This window comes from Rhipicephalus microplus, chromosome 6, assembly GCF_043290135.1.
Source record: "Rhipicephalus microplus isolate Deutch F79 chromosome 6, USDA_Rmic, whole genome shotgun sequence".
Classification (NCBI taxonomy): Eukaryota; Metazoa; Arthropoda; class Arachnida; order Ixodida; family Ixodidae; genus Rhipicephalus; species Rhipicephalus microplus.
Genome location: NC_134705.1, coordinates 3,092,315 through 3,117,971, shown reverse-complemented (window position 1 = coordinate 3,117,971; position 25,657 = coordinate 3,092,315). Strand labels below are relative to the sequence as shown.

Genomic DNA, 25,657 nt, shown 5'->3' with positions numbered 1-25,657 from the left:
ACAACCACTCAACAATGTATTTTGAGAAAAAACAATGAGCCAGCTGTTTGAGAACTCAACATTTTTACAAGCTGTGAACAAGCATGAATTTGGGGTTGAAAACGCCCCAACCAATGCTAGACTGTTATGACCCACACTGTAAGAGCATTAAATGTTGCTGGAAATGCCACTCACCTGAACGCTGATGCGTGCACAGTCCTTTGTCCGACGAGCGAACAGGCTTGCAGATAGCTGAAGACGTGTTTACGTTGTGCTTCTTCCTTCCAGCATCAAAATCCACAGTAACATTGCACTCTCTGAGGATAAATATACACTAACTTTCACCACAATTAAGTAGAAACGCAAATATGCGACACATACGCACGATCAAAACATAGCACACAAGCTCGTATGTCCATGTGCTCGCCGACCACAAACCACATGAATATGAGTAGTGCGAACGCGAACCTAGTTGCGCCAAAAAAAAAAAAAAACTTCGAGCAGTGGCAGCGCAGGCGTCAGCGCAATGGTTTCAGTGTGTTCTTATAATACACTTATAAACAAACTTAGGAGTACTAAAGCTTATATTTATTTATATAAATTCATTTTAATTTTAATTTAGTGCTAGTACATATAAACATTGAATAATGATCACTTTGTAAATTACATCTCTTGTATATACTAGCGCCACACCTGTCGTTCGGGCGCAGATGGCGCAGATTTGTCATTCTGCCCTCAAACTACACGTTGAAGCGTGCTACTAAGTTTGATGGCTGATGAAAAGCACACCTGGGTCTGTTTTTTTTTTTTTTGCTCCGATATATTTGGCGGGGGCGGGGGTCCTTTTGCACGTATTTTGGTGCTTGATCGTCTTTGATGACCTTCCCTAGCAGACGAACGGCGTGTCTAGGCTTTTCTTTTTACATCCTTGTTTCGCACGTGTTTCGGCATTTGGTCAGCTTTGACGTGCCAACTCTCCATGCTGCTGCAGCGTGTGTTAGGCCCTTGCGGTAGCTGTATCCTCAGGCCTTCTGTGTTCAGCCAGCGCTGCTATCTTATTATCTGCGGATGCTCAAATAAACCACTGTTTTGTTTTGGGGAAGTTTGGCACACAGAACAACTAGTGATCTGGCCCATGAATATCAATGTGGGCGGCATGCATATTTGTGTATGGTGTCCTTCAGAGGAGTAACCGTTGCGTGACGAGAGCATTTACAGTGGTTCCTCCTTCCGCATGCTCCCTTAGAAACTTCAGACGAACAGTTGCTCCCCCGTTTTCAAACATGTCGGCTATCTTGTTCCGCTTGGTCCTCTCGGAGAGTAACAGTTGGCCTGAAGGACTAAAAACAGCCGTTGCTCCCATTTCGGCCGTTTTTGGCTTAGAGTGTAGTGTCCTTTTACTCGCGCGGTATGACAGAAGTCTCATGGCTAACCTTCATCAGACTAGCACAGCTAAAGTGTTCCGCTACGTTGAAAACTTTTTAGTGTTTTACGGCATCAGCCAATTTGACCCTTGGCGAACCACCGGTGAGATATTTGACGTATTTCGGCATGAAATGAAGCAACTTGAGTTAACTTAGGAGCTTATTTCTGATGACGAGCTAGGATTTCTAGACTTAGAAATGCTTTGTGGTGGGCCATGTCTGCTGGCGGCACGATCCACGCTCAAAGAAAAGCCTTCTTCCTCTTACGTCCGCCCATTCTAAGCTATTCAAGCGTAGCATCGTTTTTTTTCTGTCTAAAGGCAAGCTATAACTCGCTCTTGTCACCACCAGATAGAATGTAATTGTTCGCATCAAGTTAATCACCTTCAACACGCAAGTTTTCCTAATCCCCAGCCAACGTCTATCGCGGAGGCTCTCCTTACTTCACTAAGAGTGCCTGATAAGGGACAAAGCAACAGCCTACTCAACAAACCACACTTTAGCACGGCTGTTGTTCTCTATGTACCCGAGGTTTCTCTCAAGCTAAAGAAGGTCACAGGTGAAATAGGTGTACGAGTTTTGTTCTGCGCACGCGACAAGCTCGCTGGGCTATGTCGCAGGGCTAACAGTGAAGGACCTAAGAAAGAAGCATGTACTAAGAAACACGCTACGCGCTATGTTGAATGTCTTTTAGCGATTGTATACAAGATATTGTTTACATAAGGGCTCTGTGACATTGGCCAAACAGGCTGACGCATTAATTATCGCTTGAGGGAGCACGCTCACTTTCTAAATGGCTCCGTTTCAAGCCACATGGCAGACCATCGTAAAACGTGTGGCTGTCAGCCAATTATTCACAAGTGTGTGATTATACAGACATATAAAAAGCAGCATGAGTGCGAGATTAGCGATATTTTCCACATTCAACAATTTGGTGCTTCCTGTGTTAGGGTACTTTCGATTTTGAATGCGAAGCATTTCTTAGCGAATTTCGGCCACTTTGAGCGTATCTATCTATCTATCTATCTATCTATCTATCTATCTATCTATCTATCTATCTATCTATCTATCTATCTATCTATCTATCTATCTATCTATCTATCTATCTATCTATCTATCTATCTATCTATCTATCTGTCTATCTATCTATCTATCTATCTATCTATCTATCTATCTATCTATCTATCTATCTATCTATCTATCTATCTATCTATCTATCTATCTATCTATCTATCTATCTATCTATCTATCTATCTATCTATCTATCTATCTATCTATCTATCTGTCTGTCTGTCTGTCTGTCTGTCTGTCTGTCTGTCTGTCTGTCTGTCTGTCTGTCTGTATGTCTGTCTGTCTGTCTGTCTGTCTGTCTGTCTGTCTGTCTGTCTGTCTGTCTGTCTGTCTGTCTGTCTGTCTGTCTGTCTGTCTGTCTGTCTGTCTGTCTATCTATCTATCTATCTATCTATCTGGCCAACTATGACTTTTAGCTCTCCTGGCCGTTTTGATAATGGTATATATATCGAACTTGGTATGACATGACATTACTGTATGGCGCATGAGAAAAGTACAATATTGCAGAAAAAGCATATTTAAGAGAAGTGCACAATGCTAAGTATTCATTTTTTCACAGTGAACTGCCTAAAATCCTCGCTGATTCACCCGAGTGTTTTTGGCAAGTTTTAAACCCACATGACACCCTCCCCCTGTTATCCTTACTAATGAGTCTGGTGAAGACGCAGGTAGTTTTGAAAGTGCGAATATGTTTAATGAAGCCTTTCATTCGGTCTTTACGAATGAACCTAACTCTAATGATACGGAACTGTTCTCTGTTAGTCTGCCTGAAATGCCACCCATAACCATAAGAATCTCTGGTATCGTTTTTTCAATAGATAAATGAAATTGTAATCTTTTACTGGTACGGACGAAATATATACCAAGCTTTTAAAAAACACAAAGCACATATCTGCCAAATTTTTGCTGTTGCTGTTCTCCCAATCCCTGTCCACAGGAATTCTGCCTTACGACTGGAAGTGTGGGAAGGTCATTCCAGTTCACAAATTAGGTAACAGAGATTGTCCGCTAAACTACCGCCCCATATCACTAACCAGTGTGTTGTGCAAACTCATGGAACATATCATATACTCTCAAATCATGCAGTTCTTAGACTCCAACCGCTTTTTTAATTCGCTCACAGCATGGATTTCGAAAAGGCCGTTCATGCAAAACCCAATTAGCCCTTTTTCTTCATGACCTGCACACTAACTTCGATACTAACCTACGAACAGATGCTACCTTTCTTGACTTCACCAAGGCGTTTGACAAAGTACCCCACAGGCGCCTACTAATGAAGCTTTCTCAACTGAATCTACCACCCGACGTTCTAAACTTGATTGTCCAATTTCTGACTAACCGCTCCCAATTTGCTTCCCTTAACAATGTCCAGTCTAACTCGCTTCCTGTAACGTCCAGCGTACCACAGAGGTGTGCCCTCGGTTCACTTTTATTCGTAATATATATCAACAACTTGCCCAACAATTTACCACGCAACATTCGCTTGTTCGCTGACGACTGTGTTATCTACAAAAAATTATTAACACTTTTGTCGCAATCGCCCTACAGAATGACCTCAATAATGTGTTAAACTGGTGCAACCGCTGGCTAATGATCCTTATTGAAAAAAATGTAAATTATTTTCCTTTCACCGCCGCAAAAACCCACTCCTATTTTCCTATGAAATAGGTAACATAGCTGTCTAAACAAGTGACTCTAAGAAATACCTTGGCGTAACACTAACCCCTGATCTTTCCTGGCGCACGCACATTACTGATACCATTTTATCGGCCAATCAGTCATTAGGATCTTTAAAACGTCATCTGCGTCACTCACCCTATCACGTAAGACTTTTGACTTACCAATCACTAATACGACCGAAACTTGAGTACGCAACACCCATTTGGAGTCCTCACAAAATTTACTTAATAAACGCCATTGAAGCAGTGCAAAAACGTGCTGCGCGTTTCATTCATTCTTCCTATGATGTCAGTGTGTCATCCCTTAAAAATGAATCTGGGCTGACCACTCTTTCGTCTCACCACAGAATCGCTACACTATCACTTTACCACAAGCTTTATCACAGTTCTTTCAGCCAACTTCCTTACTTCACTCCCGCCCCGCGCATCCCCCCCCCCCCCGTACGGGCCATCCACTTCAAGTCTGCCGACCCCGTTCTAGCACCACTATCTTTTCTGCATCTTTTTCTGCCGCGCAGCTACAGAATGTAATGTCTTTCACCGCGACATCGTTTCTATCACGTGTCCATCACATTTTGTTCAAAGTGTATCTATGTACCTGTCTCGTTAATAAATTGTGGCATTAGTTACATCTCTGTACAACCCCCTCCCCCTTATGTAACACCCCCTTGAGGGGAATTTAGGGTAATCGAGTGAAGTGAAGTGAACATATTCGACTAGTCGAAACAAGAAAGTCATGTCATGTATGTGATAAATGTCATGGTCTTGCAGCTTTTGGGGTACCTTAGTTCACATGGCATGTTGCGAAACTGGTATGGTATGACAGGATTACAGTGCGAACACAAGCGACAGACCCTAACATGAAAATCATGACATGTGTGTCATGTAACATGACTACATGCCACGCTCACGATGCGCTCGCGGCCGTTTCGCTAACGTCGTATATACCAAATTTGGTATTACGCCATGTGAATGGACGACGAAGGTATGTGGCTAGTGCAAACATAATTATGAGATGCGTGTTGTGCACTTGCGCACAACTTCTTCACCACAACTGAATTTCCAACTCTGGGTGGCTAAACATTGCATCTGGTTTCTGGCTGCATGCAGTATAGTACATATTGCGTGCCAGCACTGTTCAGTCATTGAAATAATTCTTGGTGTATGGCTGTGAAATTGGTGGCCTCGAAATCAAGTGGCAGATGTTTATACCAGCAATGAAATTGCCACTGATACATACTGTCAAACATTGGACTCTGGTGCAGCAAGGCATAATCTACTGTGATTTTGCTAGAATAACGCAGGAAATCTAAATTGGCACATTTGTGCGCAGTAGCAGCATCACTCGTTGAGGAATTGGAGGGGGTGCTTTTATATTATAAAAACCAAAACTTGGGAATTCAGATGAATTGTTCCTTGAAATTTTACATTTTCTTTCTGACTCTCCACGAGCAAATTTTCAAAACAAATTGAAAAGTATTGTTAGGCTTACAAAGCAAGAAAAAACAAAAAAAAGTAACTCAGACCTCATTTTATTGTCTGCCAAGCTAATCCTGCTAGTAGCAACATAATCACCACCACCACTTTCTTTGCTGCGAAGTAATTAACATAAATGTTGATGCCAATTTTATTTAGTCGTATTGATGTCATTAAGCTGTTCAACGTCGCTGCTCATTTTATCTAATGCAGCAAGCAAGTTACACAAGCCTTGTCTAGCCTACTAACCTCCTATATTGAGAACTGCCCTTAGCTACAATGGGACATGCTCCACATAACGGCCACGTTGAACCCACGGCAGGCTTCAGTAGTTCGCATTGTTTTAAGTGCACCGTAAAGACGCGGTTATGCAAAATGGTGGGACATGTGCTACGTGTATGAACCATTTAGCTCACACTGCACAAGTTTGGCATGCAGGCCCACAAAATTAGCCTTGGTGACAGGCAGGCACTTTTCTAAATGATACCCATGACACAGGCAGATGACATAGGCTACCGTCATGTTGCAGTAACCTTACACAAGTTGCACATCAAAAGATTGCCAGTACTCTACTATGTGTAAAGAACGAGTGACGTGCCTCGCACTCACGGGTAGCGGTTACATACTCTCCCTTTTATTAGACGTTCCACAATTATATACAATCACAAGGACCCAGTGTTGCCAACTCAAACACAGAAACCGAAAATACTATATACAGGATACAACATTTTCCCTCCCTCATTTATTTTTTTTTATTTTGGGAAGGTGTTAGTACAGGTTAATCGCACACAGTTTATATGTGGAACGAGAAATACACAACATCGGCTGCTGACCCGTAGGTCGCGGGTTCAAATCCCGGCTGTGGCGGCTGCATTTCCGATGGAGGCGGAAATGTTGTAGGCCCGTGTACTCAGATTTGGGTGCACGTTAAAGAACCCCAGGTGGTCAAAATTTCCGGAGCCCTCCACTACGGCGTCTCTCATAATCATATGGTGGTTTTGGGACGTTAAACCCCACAAATCAATCGAGAAATACACAACAAGAAACACACATCAATATATACACACAAAATTATCTATAGACATCAGAATATTGAATACACTAGGTAACGGGAACACCAACTAAGCAATATTTACACATTCACACTTTATAACCATATCTGTCCGGTCGCCGTCTCTCTCGGTGCGGCTGAATGCGACGACAAGGTGGGCACGAACTCACAGGTTCTTCTGTAGTGTTCACAGGCGGGCGTGAAACAGTTTCTGAAGCAGGAAACTGTCCGGCGGCTGGTCTCGTTGGCGAGCGGAAATCGTAATCTGCACTAGGCACAGGTTTCGCTGCGGGAGCACTTGCCTCGGCGGACGCTGGCTGCCATGTTGCAGCGAGAAGCGTTGTGTCACCGGGATCGTGATGGAACGAATATTCACGCCCCGCAGAATGTTGCTGAAGGCCATTGTCGCCAGGGCGCCGAGCAGGCACCTTGCACAGCTTTGCCTCGTTCCATGTTTTGCCGTCGTCGAGAATGAAGGATGCTGGGCCGCATTGCTCGATGACTTTCCTTGGCTTCGAGAAAGAGATGTCACCTTTGAATGAAACCGATGGTTTCTTCACCCGCACCATGTCTTCTACTGCCACTGTTGTCGGTTTTGCCGCTCGCCTCCTGTCGGTGTAGGCTTTGCTTTACTCTTGCCTGCGCTTGACACGTTGCCGCAGCCTGGCCAGCTCCTGGTAGGGTGCCTTTGCGAAGGACTTGGGCAATAAGCCGAAGATGTCAAGCTTCATTCTTGGCAGCCTTCCATGTAAAAGTACCGCAGGGGCCACTCCTGTTGTGGCGTGTGGTGTACACCTGTATGCGGCGAGGTAATCCCGTACAGCAGTTCGCAGTGGACGTTGTTCTAGACGGGCCAGTTGTAGGTAAGTCTTGAACGTGTGGTTGAATCGCTCGATCTGTCCGTTTGCCTGCGGGTAATAAACAGATGAGTGCGACAGGCGGATCTCTTGTTCTTGTAGGAAGTTGTCAAATTCCTTTGACGTGAATTGGGGCCCATTATCACTGACTATCGCTTCAGGATAGCCTTCCCGTGCAAATACGTTGAGCAGGAACTCGGCCATGGTTCTTGTAGAAGTTTTTCTTGAAAACTGTACTTCTGGCCATTTGTAGAAGTAATCTACAAGTGTCAGCACAAATCTGCAATCTGGAGGCGCCGTCTCCAGCGGACTAATGATATCATTTTTTTACAGCGCAAACATAAAACGATCCACAAAGAAAGCGACGACACACATCTTTCTTTGTGGATCGTTTTATGTTTGCGCTGTAAAAGTATATTCTATGGCTATGAACCAACTAGGCCCAAAAGAAGTTTTACTTAATGATATCAATTGCAAGTTTCTGCCATGGTCTCTCTGGTAGCTCGACAGGTTGCAGCGGGGCAGGCGACGTCTTTGCCGATTTATCTGCTGCTTCACAGGTGCTACAATTGTGGACTGCTTCTTCCACGTGACTATTCATGCGGGGCACCAAAGATAGACTTAGGGAGCAATTGTAGCCCCAAAATTGCTCCCTAAGTCTGGCTTTGGTGCGTCCGATACCCTGCTGAGTTTCATGTGCTGTTGCCACAAGTCAAGCCACAAGAGATGATGAAACTACAAGCCTCTCTGCACGCAAAAACAATTCGCTCACCACTGACAATTCGTCTCGAACTCTGAAATATGGTTCCAGACCTTCCGGCAAGTCTGTGTGTGACGGCCAAGACCCATTTACAAACTCCTTCACCTTTTGAAGAGTGGCGTCAGCAAGAACCACTTGTTCAAACTGCTCTTTGGTCAGGCAACTTGGTTGAACCATGGAAACAATTTCCTTCTCAAAAGTCAGCTCTCCATCGGCCATATGAATGGGTAACCGCAAAAGAGCATCGGCTACTCTGTTAGATGAGCCTTTCTGGTACTCCACCGTAAAATTGTAACGTAGTAGCCTTGTGCACCAACGTGCAATTCTAAGTGGGCGTCGGCCTGAGCCCTGCGAATACAGAAGCGAAACGAGGGCCTGGTGGTCTCTTCGAAGAGTGAAGCTCCATCCCCACAGATCTGCATCCCAATGCTCGCATGCCCAAATGCATGCAACTGCTTCCTTTTCGCCAACTGCGTACTTTCTTTCAGCCGGAGATAGCGTGCGTGATGCAAAAGCAACAGCACAAAGCTTATTATCGGCGTGCTGCTGAAGGACAGCTCCAAGACCACATTCGGATGCATCAGTGTAAATGATAATTGGAAGCGCAGGATCAAACATGTGCAAGACAAGATCTGACAATAATACCTCCTTTACCGCGCGGAAACTGTTATCCACCTCAAAAGACCAGGTGAAGGTTTCGCCTTTCCTAAGGTGAGCCCTCATTGGTTCTATTATCTCGGCCAAGTGTGGCACAAACTTGGCCTAGTATTCCACCAACCCAAGAAAGGAGCGGAGTTCAGCGGCATTTCTTGGAACTGGGGTTTCCACAATTGCGTCCACTTTCCCCGACAGTGGCGAAATACCGCTATGTGTCACCTTGTGGCCCAAGAATTCGAGCTCCTGAACTCCAAACACACATTTGTTCTTGAGCTTCAGACCTGCGTCTTTGATACGCTGCAACACTGCCTCCAAGTTCTTGAGGTGCTCCTCTGCTGATTTACCGAAAATAATTACATCGTCGATGTAAAAGAGGACACCCGTACAATTGCGAAGGATTCGAAACATCATACTCTGAAAAGCAGCAGGTGCTGAGGCTAGCCCAAAACAAACGCATTTGAACCGGTACAGCCCTTCATGTGTTATAAAAACTGTCAAGTCTCTGCTCTCAGAGTGCGGTTGTGTGTCAAATAAGGCACACAACCGCACTCTTTACAGTGGATCGCCAAGTAACCATATGAACCCTTCTGCACTTTATTCTGGGGCTCTTTTAGCCTCTCATTAATGGATCTTTCAGTTCTTCCCACATAAGCAAGGCCACATGACAAGGGCACTCTGTAAACAAGCGACTGTGTACACTCAACATATTTATTACGATGCTTAATTTGGCATCCTTTCTTTTCTTTTCAAGCAGGGCAAGTTTTGTGACATATTCTGGACAGTTTTTCAGGAGCAGACATGACCACTCGGACGCCCACCTTATTACCAATCTTTTTAAGATTGTGTGCCACACTATAGATATAGGGGACAACAGCAGTTTTACGCCACTGCAGGGAAGTGTTAATACGCTGCCTACTTTGCTTCTTTGGGTCCCTATGTAGCGATTCAGCGACGCTTATAACCATTCGTTGCGGGTAACCTGCGGCCTTCAGTCGCAAAACCTGTTGCTCAAAGCTCTTCTACGTGAGGTGAAAACAGGACTTCTTCAACGAAATAGAAAGCCACATTCGTGCAACAGACCTCTTCACTACTTTGGTATGGGCAGAAGAGAAAGGCAAAAGTGGCTTTTTGTTCCTGGGCTCATAATTCCAACAAACGTGGTCATCTTGAAATTGCAACGAAAGATCTAGGAACTTGAACGTATCACCATAGGGCACTTCATGTGTTAGTTTGGGAGGCTGACAAACTGTCTGAAACACTACAAGTGTCAAAACAGCAACACTTTGGAACTCTTTGGCATCACACTTACAAAACCTAATAATCATCCACAAACCTAAAGATCTTTAAAACCTTAGTTCCCGACAGCCTCTCATCAATTATTCGATCTAAGTGGGCCATAAATATATCACTAAGGACGGGTGCAATAGCCGAACCAATACAAATACCCTGTTTTTGGATATAGGTGTTCTCATTCCAGTTAACGAATGTGGACGTTAAGAACAAAGCCAGTAAATCCAGAAAACCTCTCACTGACATACCACAAGTGTTCTGAAGGGTCACTGCACCACGCGCAAGTATGCACTGTTCGACAAATTCTAAAAGCATTTCATAAGGTAAAGAGTAGTACAAATCTTTCACATCTATGGACAACGCCTTAACGACAGTTTTGGCATACGATACCAAAAAATTTACAATCTGCTCCGAATTCTTGGTGTGAACTGGGTGAAATTTGGTTTCTGGGCATTTTTGACAGCAATTCATTGTTAGCAGCAATTAAGTAAAACGTTTGTCTTTAAGCTTAGGCATAGAAACAAACCAGAAGCGATCAATGTAGTCTTGAAATTCATCCAGTTTCGCTCTTTCGAGGGAGGTGCAGCCTAGTTTAGTGCGAGCTTCACCAATTATTTGATTGAGATTCGACCAACAGGTTTTGGCGCCACAGTGCATTTTCAGCTAAATTACTCGAGTTACTTCGATAAAAGGCGGCAAGTAGAGACAACAATGCCATTGCAAAGACATTGTAGATAGAGGGCTGCTTCTTTTTTTAATTTTTTGGGTGCTTTGGTTGAATGCTTTGCTTTTTGTGGTATAGTTCATCAGTCTAGTTAACATAGGCATTAAAAACTGACATTAACCTTGTTGAGCCTAATTGTTTGTTTATTATTATGGTAGCCTTTGCGAAAATTGTGACTTCAAGTTCAATTGTTCTCTTGAAGATTTTATCCTGCATAGTGATATTCCAGACTCTTAGTCAATTTTGCTATAAAAAGGGTGATTTCATGTCGTGTCACTTTTTATAGAGTAATTCAGTTTTACTGCATCTTTTACATTCTTAATAGAGTAGTTATTCTAAATATTGGTATTTGAAATGTTATGAGCTCACTGTATGTACTAAGGCGTAAGCGGTTACAGATAGCACATACACTTAACTCTTCTGTTGGCAGTTAATTTCTCTTATTCCTGCTCCCTTTTTTCTTTGTCGGTGGGCTTTTGTAGTTTGGCTTGTACAGATTTGTGATGGCAGCTACAACGTCCTGCTTGCTTTCATAGTGAATTTTCGCCGTCAAAAATTTTAGAGTTTCGCGTCACAACGTCGTCCAAAAAGCCATTTTGAACACAATCTATAAAGCTAGGCAACAATGTACAGTATGGTACACTGGTAAAGGGAACACTCGAATGCACACCTTCAGTATTCCTGGCCCCTTCAGAGCAAGTAGATTAATAAACAATCTTCATGCAAGTCTGTCTAGAGGAGTCAGAACTTTTAACCACCTTATACATATAAAAGAAGATTGAAGCTTCCCAAAGTGCTGCTCTTGCCGAGCATCCACGCCGGGCATCACAGAAATAGACCCTCCCATCTAAGCCGCTATGATTCCGTAAGATAGTGAAATGTAAACATGCTGCTCACTCAGGTGTTCCTTTTAAAGTGGACCCGTCTGTACATGTACGCATTAATCAATGTACAGTGTAAATCTTTATGAAAGGTAACACATGAACGTGCGGTCCGAGGGCTCTGGCGGCTGTTTGTAGCGCGTTTAAGCGGGATCGGTAGCAACCACAGCCTCTATTCTCGTCATCTAGTGGCGAGCCAATGGGTGTAATCGACTTGAAGGGGGAAGGGTGCAATTGTGACCCCAGTTCCATATCACCAATGACTGGTTGTTTTGGTCGCCACTTGATGACAGGAATAGAGGCCTTGGTTGCCATGGCTCCCACTTGATCGCACTTCAAGCAGCCGCCAAAGTGCTCGGGCAATGCATTCACGTGTATCCTTTCATAAGATTTTACATTGTACATTGAAGGCTTTTATAGGCAGTTCCTGAAGTTTCAGTGTGGGCAGCATTTCATTCACGATTTTATAACAACTTTTCACTAGATTTATTGTACGGTTGAAAGTCGTAAGAACAACCTAGTTATCATTTATGTGAGAAGTTTGCTGTTTTTTTTACATGTAGCAGAGCTCATTTGTGCACTTGTTCTAAGATTCACATATGCATAACATATGAAAGCACTAAGCGGATTATGGGTGGTGCTTATTACGGCGGGCCACTTGGTGTACCAAGCTGAGCTCTGCCCAACATTGCGATAATGCTGGGAAGCAGTAAGCAGATGAAGGGTGGGTTTGTAATGGCGGGCAATATATGCGGTGTGCTAAGCTGGGATCTGTACACTATATATTCTACCACCATGATTTTCACCAAAGCTTAGGTCTACCGAACGAGCCAGTACATTTGTATTATTCGCGCTTCTGATTTCAGAATACACTCTAAAGAAGCCATGTTACACTTTAGTTGAGCGCACTCCAAGTTTCTTAAGGGAGGAATTGCCAAAGCATGTATGATGGCATCATCGTCAAGCTCCAGTCACCACCAGGTTCAGAGCAGTTTTGGCAACCAGGTTAACAGACTTAAAAAAGCAGACTTTCCTGATCACTTGCTCTCGCGCATAACAGAATCATTTCTGAAAGTATTAAAGCAGGGCAAAAATGCACGGCACGCATCTCAGGATGAGCCAAAGTCGAAAGTGTTATGTGCACAAAGTTCCCCAATGCTTAAGAAGAATCGTGGAAAAAACTGGGCTCAAGGTTGTCTTCATGGCAAGGGGATCTGGTGCCGACATGGCTGCTGGTCACTTACGCCTCGTACTTCTTGAGGTTCTGCAGATAGTGTCGACTTTCCACGTATCCGGAGCGGGGCGGCTTTTCGACCACGCAGACGGTGCCGCCTGGGATGTATGCCCTGCCCTGCACTTTTTCACTGAAGCGCATTTTCCTTTGGATATGACGGCGCTACCGTCGCTGTTCGACTGTCGCTACGCTGACTGGCAACCTGGCACATCGGAACTCAACGTCACACTACATAAGCTACCGCCCCTGCATACCACCTTAGGGATCTGGCGCCGACATGGCTGCTGGTCACTTACGCCTCGTACTTCTTCAGGTTCTGCAGATGGTGTCGACTTTCCACGTATCCGGAGCGGGGCGGCTTTTCGACCACGCAAACGGTGCCGCCTGGGATGTATGCCCTGCCCTGCACTTTTTCACTGAAGCGCACCTTCCTTTGGATATGACGGCGCTACCGTCGCTGTTCGACTGTCGCTACGCTGACTGGCAACCTGGCACATCGGAACTCAACGTCACACTACATAAGCTACCGCCCCTGCATACCACCTTGGGATCTGGCGCCGACATGGCTGCTGGTCACTTACGCCTCGTACTTCTTCAGGTTCTGCAGATGATGTCGACTTTCCACGTATCCGGAGCGGGGCGGCTTTTCGACCACGCAAACGGTGCCGCCTGGGATGTATGCCCTGCCCTGCACTTTTTCACTGAAGCGTACCTTCCTTTGAATATGACGGCGCTACCGTCGGTGTTCGACTGTCGCTACGCTGACTGGCAACCTGGCACATCGGAACTCAACGTCACACTACATAAGCTACCGCCCCTGCATACCACCTTGGGATCTGGCGCCGACATGGCTGCTGGTCACTTACGCCTCGTACTTCTTCAGGTTGGTTTTTTATATCGCCCTGTTAACGGTAAACCATTCCGAAAATTGGCGCCAGATCCCAACTCCGCCTTGAAGTTTTGTACGCACAGCATTACTTTTGTGCGAACGTTATCTGCGAAAACTACTGAGGCTTGCAGGTGATGTAGAACAAAACCCAGGCCCTCTGACTTCTGAGCAAGAAGAACAAATGTTCACCACTGTCATGGCAATTCCCACGGTACTGTAAAAGCAGACGAAAATTCTTGGGGAACTTCGTTCCGTAGCGTCACGGCAAAAAACACTCGAGCAAAGGTTTTCCCAGAGAGAAGACAAATTGAACGTCTTTGAGGACAAATTGCTATCGGTGCTTCCATTAAAATACAAGGTGATGCAGTTAACTGCGGAGACCGACAATCTTGCTGCCACGTTTTCGAAGCTGCAAGAATTGGAAGATGATATGGTAAATAGATCTCGAAGAAACAACCTTATCTTTTTTGGCTTTCAAGATGCAGCTGGTGAAATCTGGCAAGATTCGGAGACTAAGGTGATCGCCTTTTGCGAGGAAAAGTTAAAAGTCGCTATTTCGGCTGATGCGGTTGAGAGGGCCCACAGGCTAGGTCACTTCACGGCAACAAAAAACAGGCCTATTATAGTACGGTTTCTGTCGTTTAAGGAAAAGCAGCGTGTTTTATCAGCTACTTCGAGGTTGAAAGGTACAAGCTTTGCTATTAGCGAAGACTATAGCAACAAAGTTCGACAAGAGAGGCGGAAATTAATTCAATTTGCGAAGAGTAAGGGAGGGGACTTCAGACTATCGTATAACAAACTAAATATTGGCAAGGAAACTTTTGTCTATAATGCTGAAACAGACAGCGTGACTTAAACCAAGACATAGCAACTAAAAAAGGCCCTCGTAACTTCTAGACAACCATCCAGCCCGGATGACATCGTGTGTATTGTGGTAAATAGTCGTAGCGTAAACAATAAAATTAAAGAACTCGCCGCCCTCATTGAAACGACAAAGCCACATGTAGTACTTGGTTCTGAATCTTGGTTAGACGACACAATAAATGACAATGAAATCTTTCCAACCTTCGAATAACGCGTTCGATGCTCTAACCACTGAGCTATCTCAGCGGCCTTCTCTTTCCAACCTGCTACACAGTCTACAGGAAGGACAGAAACGCGCATGGGGGAGGTGTTTTCATTTTGATTCACAATACTATATCTAGCTTCCCCGTTTATGTAGAAGCTGGCTCCACTGAAATTGTTTGCTGCAAAGTACTCTTGAACAACGGCTCGTCTGTGGCATTCGTTTCCTTCTACAGGTCACCCAGCACGAGAGCCCCTCAGCCCCTTTTCAATTTAAGCAATGTGCTGCTGACACTACAAACTACATAAATTGTTTTGGCAGGTGATTTTAATTTACCAGATGTGATATGGCAGCAGCTTACACCAGTGTTAGTCAATTCATCCCTCCTGTACACGACCTTCCGCGAAATGATAAATGCCCATTCGTTACTACAGTTTGTGCAAAAAACTAACGCGAATTATGGCTAGTAGTGCAAATGTACTTGATTTATTTTTCTGCAATGTGCTTGATCTCGTGTCTTCGATTACCTTGATTCCTGGTATTAGTGATCATAATGTTGTCGTCGCTAAGATGTCCTGTGCCACCAAGAATTGTCGTTCTGCGCAGCCTCGCAAGGTCTTTTTTTATGAAAGAGGCGATTACGCAACAATATCTTGTGAACTAGACAATTTTTTCCCAGAGTTTAGGGCTCAGTGTTCGTGTCTAGACATAAATGCATCGTGGGATCTTTTTAAGGCTAAAATACTGTCCTTGACACAAACCTTCATTTCCTCGCATGTCATTACTTCCCAGCGTCGAAACAATAAACCAAGGATTACTAAAGAGATTCGTACGATGTTAAACAGGAAAAATAAAGCCTTTCGTAAGCACTGCCACTCGCCGAATCTTACATTGTTCGCAAAAATGAAGGTAATGAGCAAAACGATAGCGAGATTGATGCGCAATGCACATAAAAAGTTTCTTTTCACTCTACTACACAAAGTGAAAGCTAATCCAAAAGAAATGTGGAAATATGTCAAGAGCAAAAAAAACTCTGGTGACGCTATCCCTGACATCATAGATGAAAAAGCCTACGGCGCAGATATTTTGGCAAAAGCAGAGGCCTTCAATGCTTATTTTCACTCCGTGTTTTCATACTCAGAAGCCGCACTTTTGAAATCACATGACGTCAGAGAGCTTACTCAGATGAGGGAAATTGAGCTGTCTGACGATGGTATCGCATTATTACTGCGGAAGATAAACATCCACTCGGCTACCGGTCCTGACTTTATTTCAAATTTTGTCCTAAAAAACTGTGCATTGTCTGTCACCCCTTTCTTAATACTGTTATTTAAGATATCTCTTCAAGTTGGTGCTCTACCTTCGGACTGGAAAACTTCAAATGTTATTCCCATTCACAAAAGTGGTTTAAAAACAAGAACGTGCAACTACAGGCCAATTTGACATCGTAGCCCAGTGGTGCCATGACAACGTAGCCCAGTGGTGCCATGATTGGCAGATGGTTATTAATTCCGAAAAAACGGTCGTGATGAACATAAGCAGAAAGAAAAACAAACTATTATTTCCATACTCACTTAATGGTGTCACCCTTCGCACAGCAACTCAGTATAAATATTTAGGGCTTCTAATATCATCTGACCTCAAATGGACTGCGCATATACATCAGGTGACGAAAAAGGCAATAAACAAGTTGATTTTTCTAAAACGGACCCTACGCTACGCTACCACAGATACCAAGCGCTTATCTTACATTTCCTTTATAAGACCTATGCTAGAATATGCGAATATAGTGTGGTTTCCTTCAACAAATACTGACATAGCTTTGCTCGAGAGCGTACAGCGCAAGGCGGTAAGATTTATCTTTAACCGCTATAGGCGAACGGATTCCCCTTCCGAGCTTCTGCTCCGAGCAGAGCTACCTACGCTTCGCGATAGAGCAAAAATACATCGGTTGAAGTTCTTTTATCAACTGTTGCACGGCCACTTTAAAACTAATGCCTCCGTCTTCACTACTATAAAAGAAAAAGGGAAAGTGCGCCAAAAACACGACCTCATCTTCAAAGAATATTTCTGCAGTAACAATACCTTCAGGTTTTCATTTTTCCCTCGCGTAATAAGAGAATGGAATGCGCTTGATCCAGATACTGTAGCACAGCCAACACTTCAAAAATTTTTAGAAAGCGTTGAAAAACTCATGTCTGTGCTCCCAAGTTCCAGGTGTTAACCTAATTGCGTTCGGGAGAAAGCATCCACACTCTAACATTTTATTTTATTTTCTTCATCATTTGGTTCAAGGCAACTATGCCTGTATGATGTATACATTACTTATTATCATGATCGCGCGTTTCTTATGTACTCTTCTTGTATTGCCACTATATTGCCTTGCTTGTATAATGTTTGTATCCTTTCCACTCCTGTAATAACCCTCAAGGAGGGTTGACAGTACTTTGTAAATAAATAAATAAATAAATAAATAAATTTCATTCACAAGCGTTGCTTGTAAAACATTAGAACATGTTGTTTATACAAATTTATTGGTACACCTTCAAAAAAATAGCTTCATTATTCCAGCGCAACACGGCTTCAGGGCTGGATTTTCTTGCGACACTCAGCTTGTAGAATTTTGCCATGACATCGCAGCATTTATTACCTCAGGTTTGCAAGTTGACTGCATCTTTCTAGACTTTCGGGAAGCTTTTGATACCGTATCTCACACCCTGTTACTACTAAAGTTGTCCTACCTCAACTTGCCGAACACCCTCCTGAAGTGGTTGGAAGCGTACCTGTTAGATAGAAACCAACGCGTGATACTTCATGGTGTCCGCTCTTCTGATGTCTCTGTATTATCTGGAGTGCCTCAGGGGTCCGTCTTAGGGCCGCTGCTTTTTCTTATGTTTATCAATGACCTTACTGAACACTTGTCTTGCCTTGTGAAGTTATATGCAGATGATTGCTGTATATACCGTGAAATTTCAAGTGAATCAGATAGTTAACTGCTACAGAATGATCTGAACAAAATCATGTCTTGGTGTTCGACTTGGAACATGACACTCAACCTGTCCAAATGCAACCTCTTAAAATTCACCAACAAAAGAAACCCGCTGATGGCAAGCTATGTCATGAATACAACACAGCTGTCCCTTGTAACAGAATATAAGTACTTAGGAGCCATTTTTTCCAGCAATCTGACTTGGAATGCCCACATAAATTACATCGTAACAAAGGCGAGCAACACATTAAACTTCTTAAGACGTAACTTTAAACAAGCACCGGCCAGCCTGAAAGAAATCCTGTATATGTCGAATGTACGCCCACTTTTGGAATACGCGTGCAGCACGTGGGACCCTTTTACTAAGGTGAACATCGACGCTCTAGAACACGTGCAGCTGAGAGCGGCCCGTTTCGTCACGGGTGATTACAACTTTTCTAAAAGATCTTTCGAAATCAGGAGTACTTTAGGATGGCCTCTTCTTGAAGACAGGCGCAAATTTTTACGTTTATCTCTGTTTCACAAAATATTCCACGGTTTAACGGGTATTCACAAAGAAAACTACATATCGGAGCCTACGTATATATCTGCTCGTACTCATCACCCTCGTAAAGGGCGCGAGCTCGCTACCAGAATTAACCTTTTTAAATATTCATTTTTTCCGCGATCAATCAAGCAATGGAACAAACTGCCTCTTGAAATTGTAGCCGCGTCCAGGGAAACATTCGCCGCTGCACTGGAACATCATATTATATCGTAGCCTGAGCACACATTAAAGTTGCCTACACTTTCGTTTCATCTCTCTAGCGATCTGCGCTTCAGATATTTTTTTTTGTATATATATATATATATATATATATATATATATAGGCAGGCATGGTGGTTGAGTGGCTGTAGCGTTGCATATAGTCTAGTAGATCCTCCGTGAGCGGTCACAACGTGGTTTATTTCGACGTTTCGGCCTAGAGTCTGGCCTTCATCAGAAGGCCAGACTCTATAAATAAATAAATAAATAAATAAATAAATTAAAAAATAAGCTGAGCTTTCTTTGTAAAAGAGTAAACAGTGAAAGATTTTTAAGTGTCGGGTGCTATAAGAAGCACGCAAATATGGTTGTATAATGTAATAGAGGTGTTGTATATCTGATTTATTTATCGTGTGATCGATGCTACATCTGTAAAACGGGGTGCTGCCTGTAGGATCGCTGTAGCGCGCACACAAATCTGATGCGCGAATCAGTGGGCAGCCACTAGGCAAGTCACTGTGTGAATTGTGGGTGCATCCCGAAGCTTGATGAATTCCAAGTAATTTCAAGAAAAAAGGACCAGAGGGCACGTGAAATATATGAGGCTTTTTTATTCGTAAAGCAGGAACTGAGTGTGTCATTGCCCCGTCCTTAAATTTGTTAGATAATGAATACAAGTATCTCTTCGGTTAAGTCGTCATTAAAAGATAGCAGTAAGGTGGTCTGGCGCATGTGCTATCATTTTTATTTTCTTTTGTGCGTGATATGCTCGACCTCTTGACTGTATATATATGCCCACCATCTATGCAATAAAATTGGTTGTAAGTGTGCACTCTGTCCTATCTCACTGCTCTATCTTCTTCCTTAAACGTTCACTGCGCACTAAGGAAAGTAAATTTCGATCAAAACCACTGGGGTCACTCCCGTCCCAATGTGTAATTCCGGAAATAAATGGATCGTCGTAGCTAGTGATTACCACTCACGCTACGACAAAACAAAGGCCCTCCCCAAAGGCAGTGCCTCTGATGTAGCAAGCTTCTTCATCGAGAACATTGTTCTGCGTCACGGAGCTCCACAGGTCTTCCCAACTGATAGAGGTTAAACCTTTATAGCGGACCTAACTCAGGCGATCCTGAGGTACAGCCAGACAAGTCACAGCCGCCTACCATCGACAGATAAACGGCCTCGCCGAACGTCACAATAAGACCATCGCTGATAAGCTTGGCGCCTTGACTGTGGCATGTAGCCATGTTCTCACAAGACACGATTATAAAGATTATTACGTTTGCACCATTCACATACCTTTGTCGTCCATTGACGTCACGTAACACCAAATTCGGCATCTGTGAAGCTAGCGAAACGGCCGCCAGGGCATTATGAGTGTGGCATGTAGTCATGTTGTTACATGACAAGCATGTTGTGATAATCATTTTTGAATGTGTCATTTACTATGTCATCTGTTCGCGTCACGTATACGTGACGCGAACAGATGACATAGATGACACAACATCTATGTATCGTATACGAACAGATGACGTATACGTGACGTATACGTATTCGGTATTATAATACCGAATTTGGTATATGTGAAGCTAGCGAAACGGCTACGAGTGCAGCATGAGTGCAGGATGTGGTCATGTTGTTACACGACACGCATCTCATATACATCATGTTTGCACCAGTCTCATACCTTCGTCATCCATTCACGTCCCGTAATACCAAATTACGTATAAGTGAAGCTAGCGAAACGGCCGCCAGCCCATCATGACCTTCGCATGTATTCATGTTGTTACGTGACACACATCTCATGATTATCATGTTTGCCCCAGTCAGATACCTTCGTCATCCATTCACGTACCGTAATACCAAATTTGGTATATGTGACGCTAGCAAAATGACCGAGAGCGCATCATGAGCGTAGCATGCAGTCATGTTGTTACATGACAAGCATGTCATGATTTTTATGTTAGGGTCACTCGCTTGCGTTCGCCATGTAAACATGTCCTGCCATATCAGTTTTGCAACATGTCATCTGACTGAAACTACCGCACGAGCAGAAAGACCATGTCATGTAAATCGTGACATTCATGACATACGTTTCATAATTTTTGTTGTGACTAGTTCAATATGCTCGTCATACAGTCATGTTATGCCATACCAAGTTTGGTATTGATACCATCATCCAAATGGTCAGGAGAACTAAAGGTCGTAAGTGGCTAGATAGATCGATGAATAAATAAATACGCTCAAATTCTCGGAAGTTCTTTAAGAAATGCTTCGCATTTAAAGCTAAGTTCGAAAACTTCCCCCGCACACGGAATCGAGCGTGGGACCTGGGAAGTGTGAGTGCGCGGCGTCAACCACTGAGCCCCGAAGAAGCACCCTCTCCACTGTTCAAATGGATAAGACATCTATGTTTACCACTTATGTTGATGAAAATTTCTGGAGGAATTATCATGTTTTCAGCAATGCTAGCAAGAAGGCGCGATGAACGCGCGTCGCCACATTGTCATGACGCGGCGGTGCGCGCTCTCATCTCTTACGCTCACGTTACCCGGTGGAGACGGAACATGGTGGACACTAACTTGCGCACTTATCTCGCGCTGGGGACAATCATACATCTTGGCAGGTCTTGGGCTTTCACCGGACCAATTTTGTTGTGTTTACCGGGTGCACAAAGGTCACTGCAATCGTTGCACAGCCTTCGTTTGCGAAAAGGGCGTACTTTTCAGACACAGCGAAGTAACAACTGAGACACTTGTTCGCATTCATCTGTACCTGTGAGTACGTTTCATGCATCATTTGCGCATGAGGAACGTGGGGCACAATTCAATCTGCTTGCCATTGTGCGTGTGACCATCCAATTTGTTGCTATCGTGTTTACTGCTTCGCCTTTGCGGCAAAGCTGCGACTCTTTATGCCACTGTTGAAACCACGCTCATAATTACATTGGTACTTCATAAAATTGGTCACGTCACTAGCCAGCTAGAGTATGGGACCTAACAAGTGTTTGCGATGCTTTTGTCATGTTTTTCAGATACATTAAATATACATTAAATATCTGAGGCGTCACCACACGCGAAGAGAGTGTTTCACACTCGCCGCAAGGACAACAAATGGCGCTGACGGACTCTCCCACGCTTCAGTGCACATATATGCCCAATAAAGTCAATACAGGGGTGATCACCGCAGTACAGGTCGCAGCTTAGAATCCTGCGGATGACAAGCTATCTTTTTGTCTTCCTTTCTTTACCTTTTTATTATATTTACATTTGATAACATCCCCTATACTTGTCTTGAAATAATTGTCGGTTAGTTCTCATCTAAAAAACAAGCAATATTGCAAAACATGCAACTAATGTACTGCATGCAGCGCGCGTATTTCCAACTTTTTGTCAGTTTCGTTTTGTCTGGAATAAATATTCAGAACTTTCTAGATTTTGAACTTATACATGTGGTTATTTTTGAAATGCAGCCAGCCATTATTTTAGTGCAGAATTGGCGGAATTCATACAGAAAACTTTTTTTTTCATGCACAGTGGTACAAGGTAAAACTATTGACGCGGCATTTTAATTGGTTTTTACACGTAGCACGAATAAGATAATTTTTTTTTATTTCGCGCTAATGCACACCTTACGAAAGCAGAGATGAGCACTACTGGGGCATTTTTTTTGCGTGTTATTACGGTCTTGTGGCGAGGTCCTAGTAACTTAGGTGGCGATGTGTTCGCAAGTTTGCTTGCTTCAGTGTGTTTTGTGTGCGTGTGTGTGTGCGTGCGTGTGTGCGCGTGTGTGTGTTTGTGTGTGCGTGTGTGCGTGTGTGTGTGTGCGCGTGCGTGCATGCGTGCGTGCATGCGTGTGTGTGTGTGTGTGTGCGTGTGTGTGTGCGTGTGAGTGTGTGTGCGTGCGTGCGAGCAAGTGCCCGTTTCTGTTCACCTGGTTCTTAGCAGCTTGTTGTATCTGTCGCACCTTCCACATAATGTCAGGCGAGCTTCGAACCTAGAAGAATCGGCCAAGAATCTGCCGACAGCGAAAGCTGTCGACGCGCGCGCTGTACAAGTAGCCTCAGACTCCGCTACAATTTAACGTCAATGCTTGCATTCGTTATACTCTCGTAGGGCACAAATTTCTCATGGACATTTCTTTAGTAATCACAGCACATTATTACCATGAATTTCACTTTGAATCTTTGTCAACAAAAGGATAGCGAAGCTTTTCACGTGCAAATACATATATTTTATTTAGAATGTGGAATAATGCTTGATGACTTATAAATACTCTAAATTTACCAATTGATCAACTAGTAATTATTCTCTAATCCAGCGCTAAGTATATCTGCCAACGGCATTCTATAAAGTGAAAGTAGCGTGAATCTTCATCCTGAAAGAGTGCTTGCAAGGGTGGCGCTAGTAGACACGGACTAAAAGAAGACACACTGACATACAGATGGAAGTGCTCTCGCAACAGACATTTTCTTTTGGTATACAAGCTGAATAATTAACTGAACAATTAAAACTAAATAATTCAAAAACACAATTTCTTTTTCTGACAACAATAACGATGGTGTGCTAACACATTTCGCACCTTCGATGATTATATTATTTGCTTCCGTGATTTCCCGAGTGATGTTAGCGGTGGCTGATTGATACATTTTAATACATAGGTGAACAGTCAGAGTCGTTGTAGATTTTTTTCAGATTACAGATGCTTTATTATTAATTATACAACAATGTTACTTGTGTTTAGTATACATAAGAATGTCCCCAAGTCAAAGACTGCATCGGTACCTCCTGTCTATGGCAGATTTTGGTAAAACAGTGTCTATTGCAATATAGGAAATAATCGTAAGTAGTAACTAAGCACGTTACAAAATATACAAAACGAAACAAAAATATACAGAATGAAACAAAACGAACTGATCAGTAATGCCAAGCAGTGTAACCGGGAAAAATACAAATATCTACTTTACAAAAATGTAGAAACAGAAACAAAGGAAAGCTAGGGAAAGGAGCAGTATTATTAAGTATGTTCAATGTGTAGTATTAGTTCTGTCTTAGTGTTACATGCAAATCTAGTGTTACTATGGGCAAACAAGTCAGTTCATAAGAAGCGGATTGGAGGAAATGCCTTGGGTATGTATTTATTCAATATTATGCCTAAGTTGCAATTGAAGAGCTGTGAGATGGTTTAGCTGTTATTATGAAGCAGTCATTTACCATTAGAACAACATGAACTGTTTGTAATGTTTTTATGAAAGGGTTCTGTAATGCTTCAAGGGAAGCTAAATGAGTGTTATAGGTGTTACTCCAGTGCATCATTTCTTAGTTATTATGAGAATTGACGAATGAGTAGAAGAGTGACTTTAATTCGACACGTGTGAAGTATGGACGAGTTTTATTCAGAGCACGGATACCGTGTGCTAATGTCTTTTATATGTGAGAAATATGATTTATGTATTTCTAGTTAGAGAAAAGAAAAAGTCCAAGAAGTGGAGAGCAGGGACAGGGAGAAGTAGAGTACGAGCCAAAAGCTAATAAAAGTGAGAATGCTGAACATTTTTCATGGGATGAAAATACAAAAAAATTAGCCTTGATTGCCTTAACAGCCAATAAGTTAGGACTGCACAAATTTAAAATCTTTAGATTGTAAGTTAAAAACAGTTTTATAGAGCATCTGTATGTCATTTCGCCTTAGTTCAGTTCGTGTTAAGTATAAATTTTCACTCGCTCAGGAACTAGCTCCCTCAAAATACTCACAAAAACGACGTGGCGCAGTCTGTGACAGGTTCGTTGGCCAATCGCGTGGATGCGCCAGATCTGGATAAGACGGACAACGCCAAGGAGTGCGTGGTCTGCACGGTGGTTCTGCTCGCGCTGGTGGGCGTTCTCACAGCAGTGGGGCTGTACATGTCCTTCTGGCCCAGAGACACGGGCGGCAAGACTGAATCGCAGGACCAGGGTTCCCTTAACGTCAGCGCGGACATGGTGCTCAAGGCGTACATGAAGCAGGACGAGGACCCATGCCAGAACTTCTACCAGTTCGCTTGCGGCAACTACGAGAGCCCTTCGCGCCAAGTGCTCACGCAGATGGAGGACGACATGTATGTGTCCCTGGCCAAGACACTCAAAACAGCCAAGTTTCCGCGGAGGAAGCAGGCCGCCACTGAGAAGGCGGCTGCCCTTTACAAGACCTGCCTGCGAGTGCGGACTGGTGACGTAGACGACAGCGCGATGATGACCCGTTTTATGCAAGATGTAGGCCTCACAGTAGGTACCTACGCTAGCGCTAATGCCCTAGACAAGGTTGTCATGCTTTTCTTCGACTACAACCTTGTCAGCGTGCTTGACTTGTCCTTGGTCGACACGCGGGTGCACAGAGGTCACCGCGTGCTCCACTTGGGCTTAAGCACTGCGCAGCTCTTGTGGCTCGGTAAGCGTGGCAAGGTGACGCCAGGCTTCTATACTCGCCACCTGGGGCCGTTCGGGCTCAACCCTTTGAGTGACGAGGCCGTGAGCGTGGCCCAAAGCATTGCCAGCGCTGAGAACACATTGGTGCAGGAGCTTCTTGTTCGATCGTATCCTGACGAGACTGCTGGAGAATTTATCTACCGGGTCTCGGAACTGAACCAAGTAGTGCCTTGCAAGAACAGCAGCTGGGATAAACTAATATATCAATACTCCCTTCACTTCTACAATGATAAGGACGAAGTACTGGTAAGGCACACTGATTTCTGCATCACGCAACTTATACTTCTTTTTTTGTATTGCCACATGCTTGTTAGAAAACCATTTTGGTATATAGGCCGGAACGTTCCAAATTACTTGTTTACATCATCTTGAAAGTGATGCAATGCAAAAAAATCTTGAGAGTTGGCGCGAGGTTAAT

The 25,657-nt window shown here is 43.6% G+C and overlaps 1 protein-coding gene across 1 annotated transcript in view; it reads left to right on the top strand.

Annotated features, from left to right (window-relative positions):
* Nucleotides 1–25,657, top strand: part of LOC142765152 (uncharacterized) — a 274,054-nt gene that overhangs the window by 181,825 nt on the left and 66,572 nt on the right. The window contains exon 2 of the mRNA XM_075865727.1: nt 24,547–25,485. Coding sequence (XP_075721842.1) covers nt 24,547–25,485 — 939 coding nt within the window. The remainder of the gene's footprint in view (nt 1–24,546; nt 25,486–25,657) is intronic.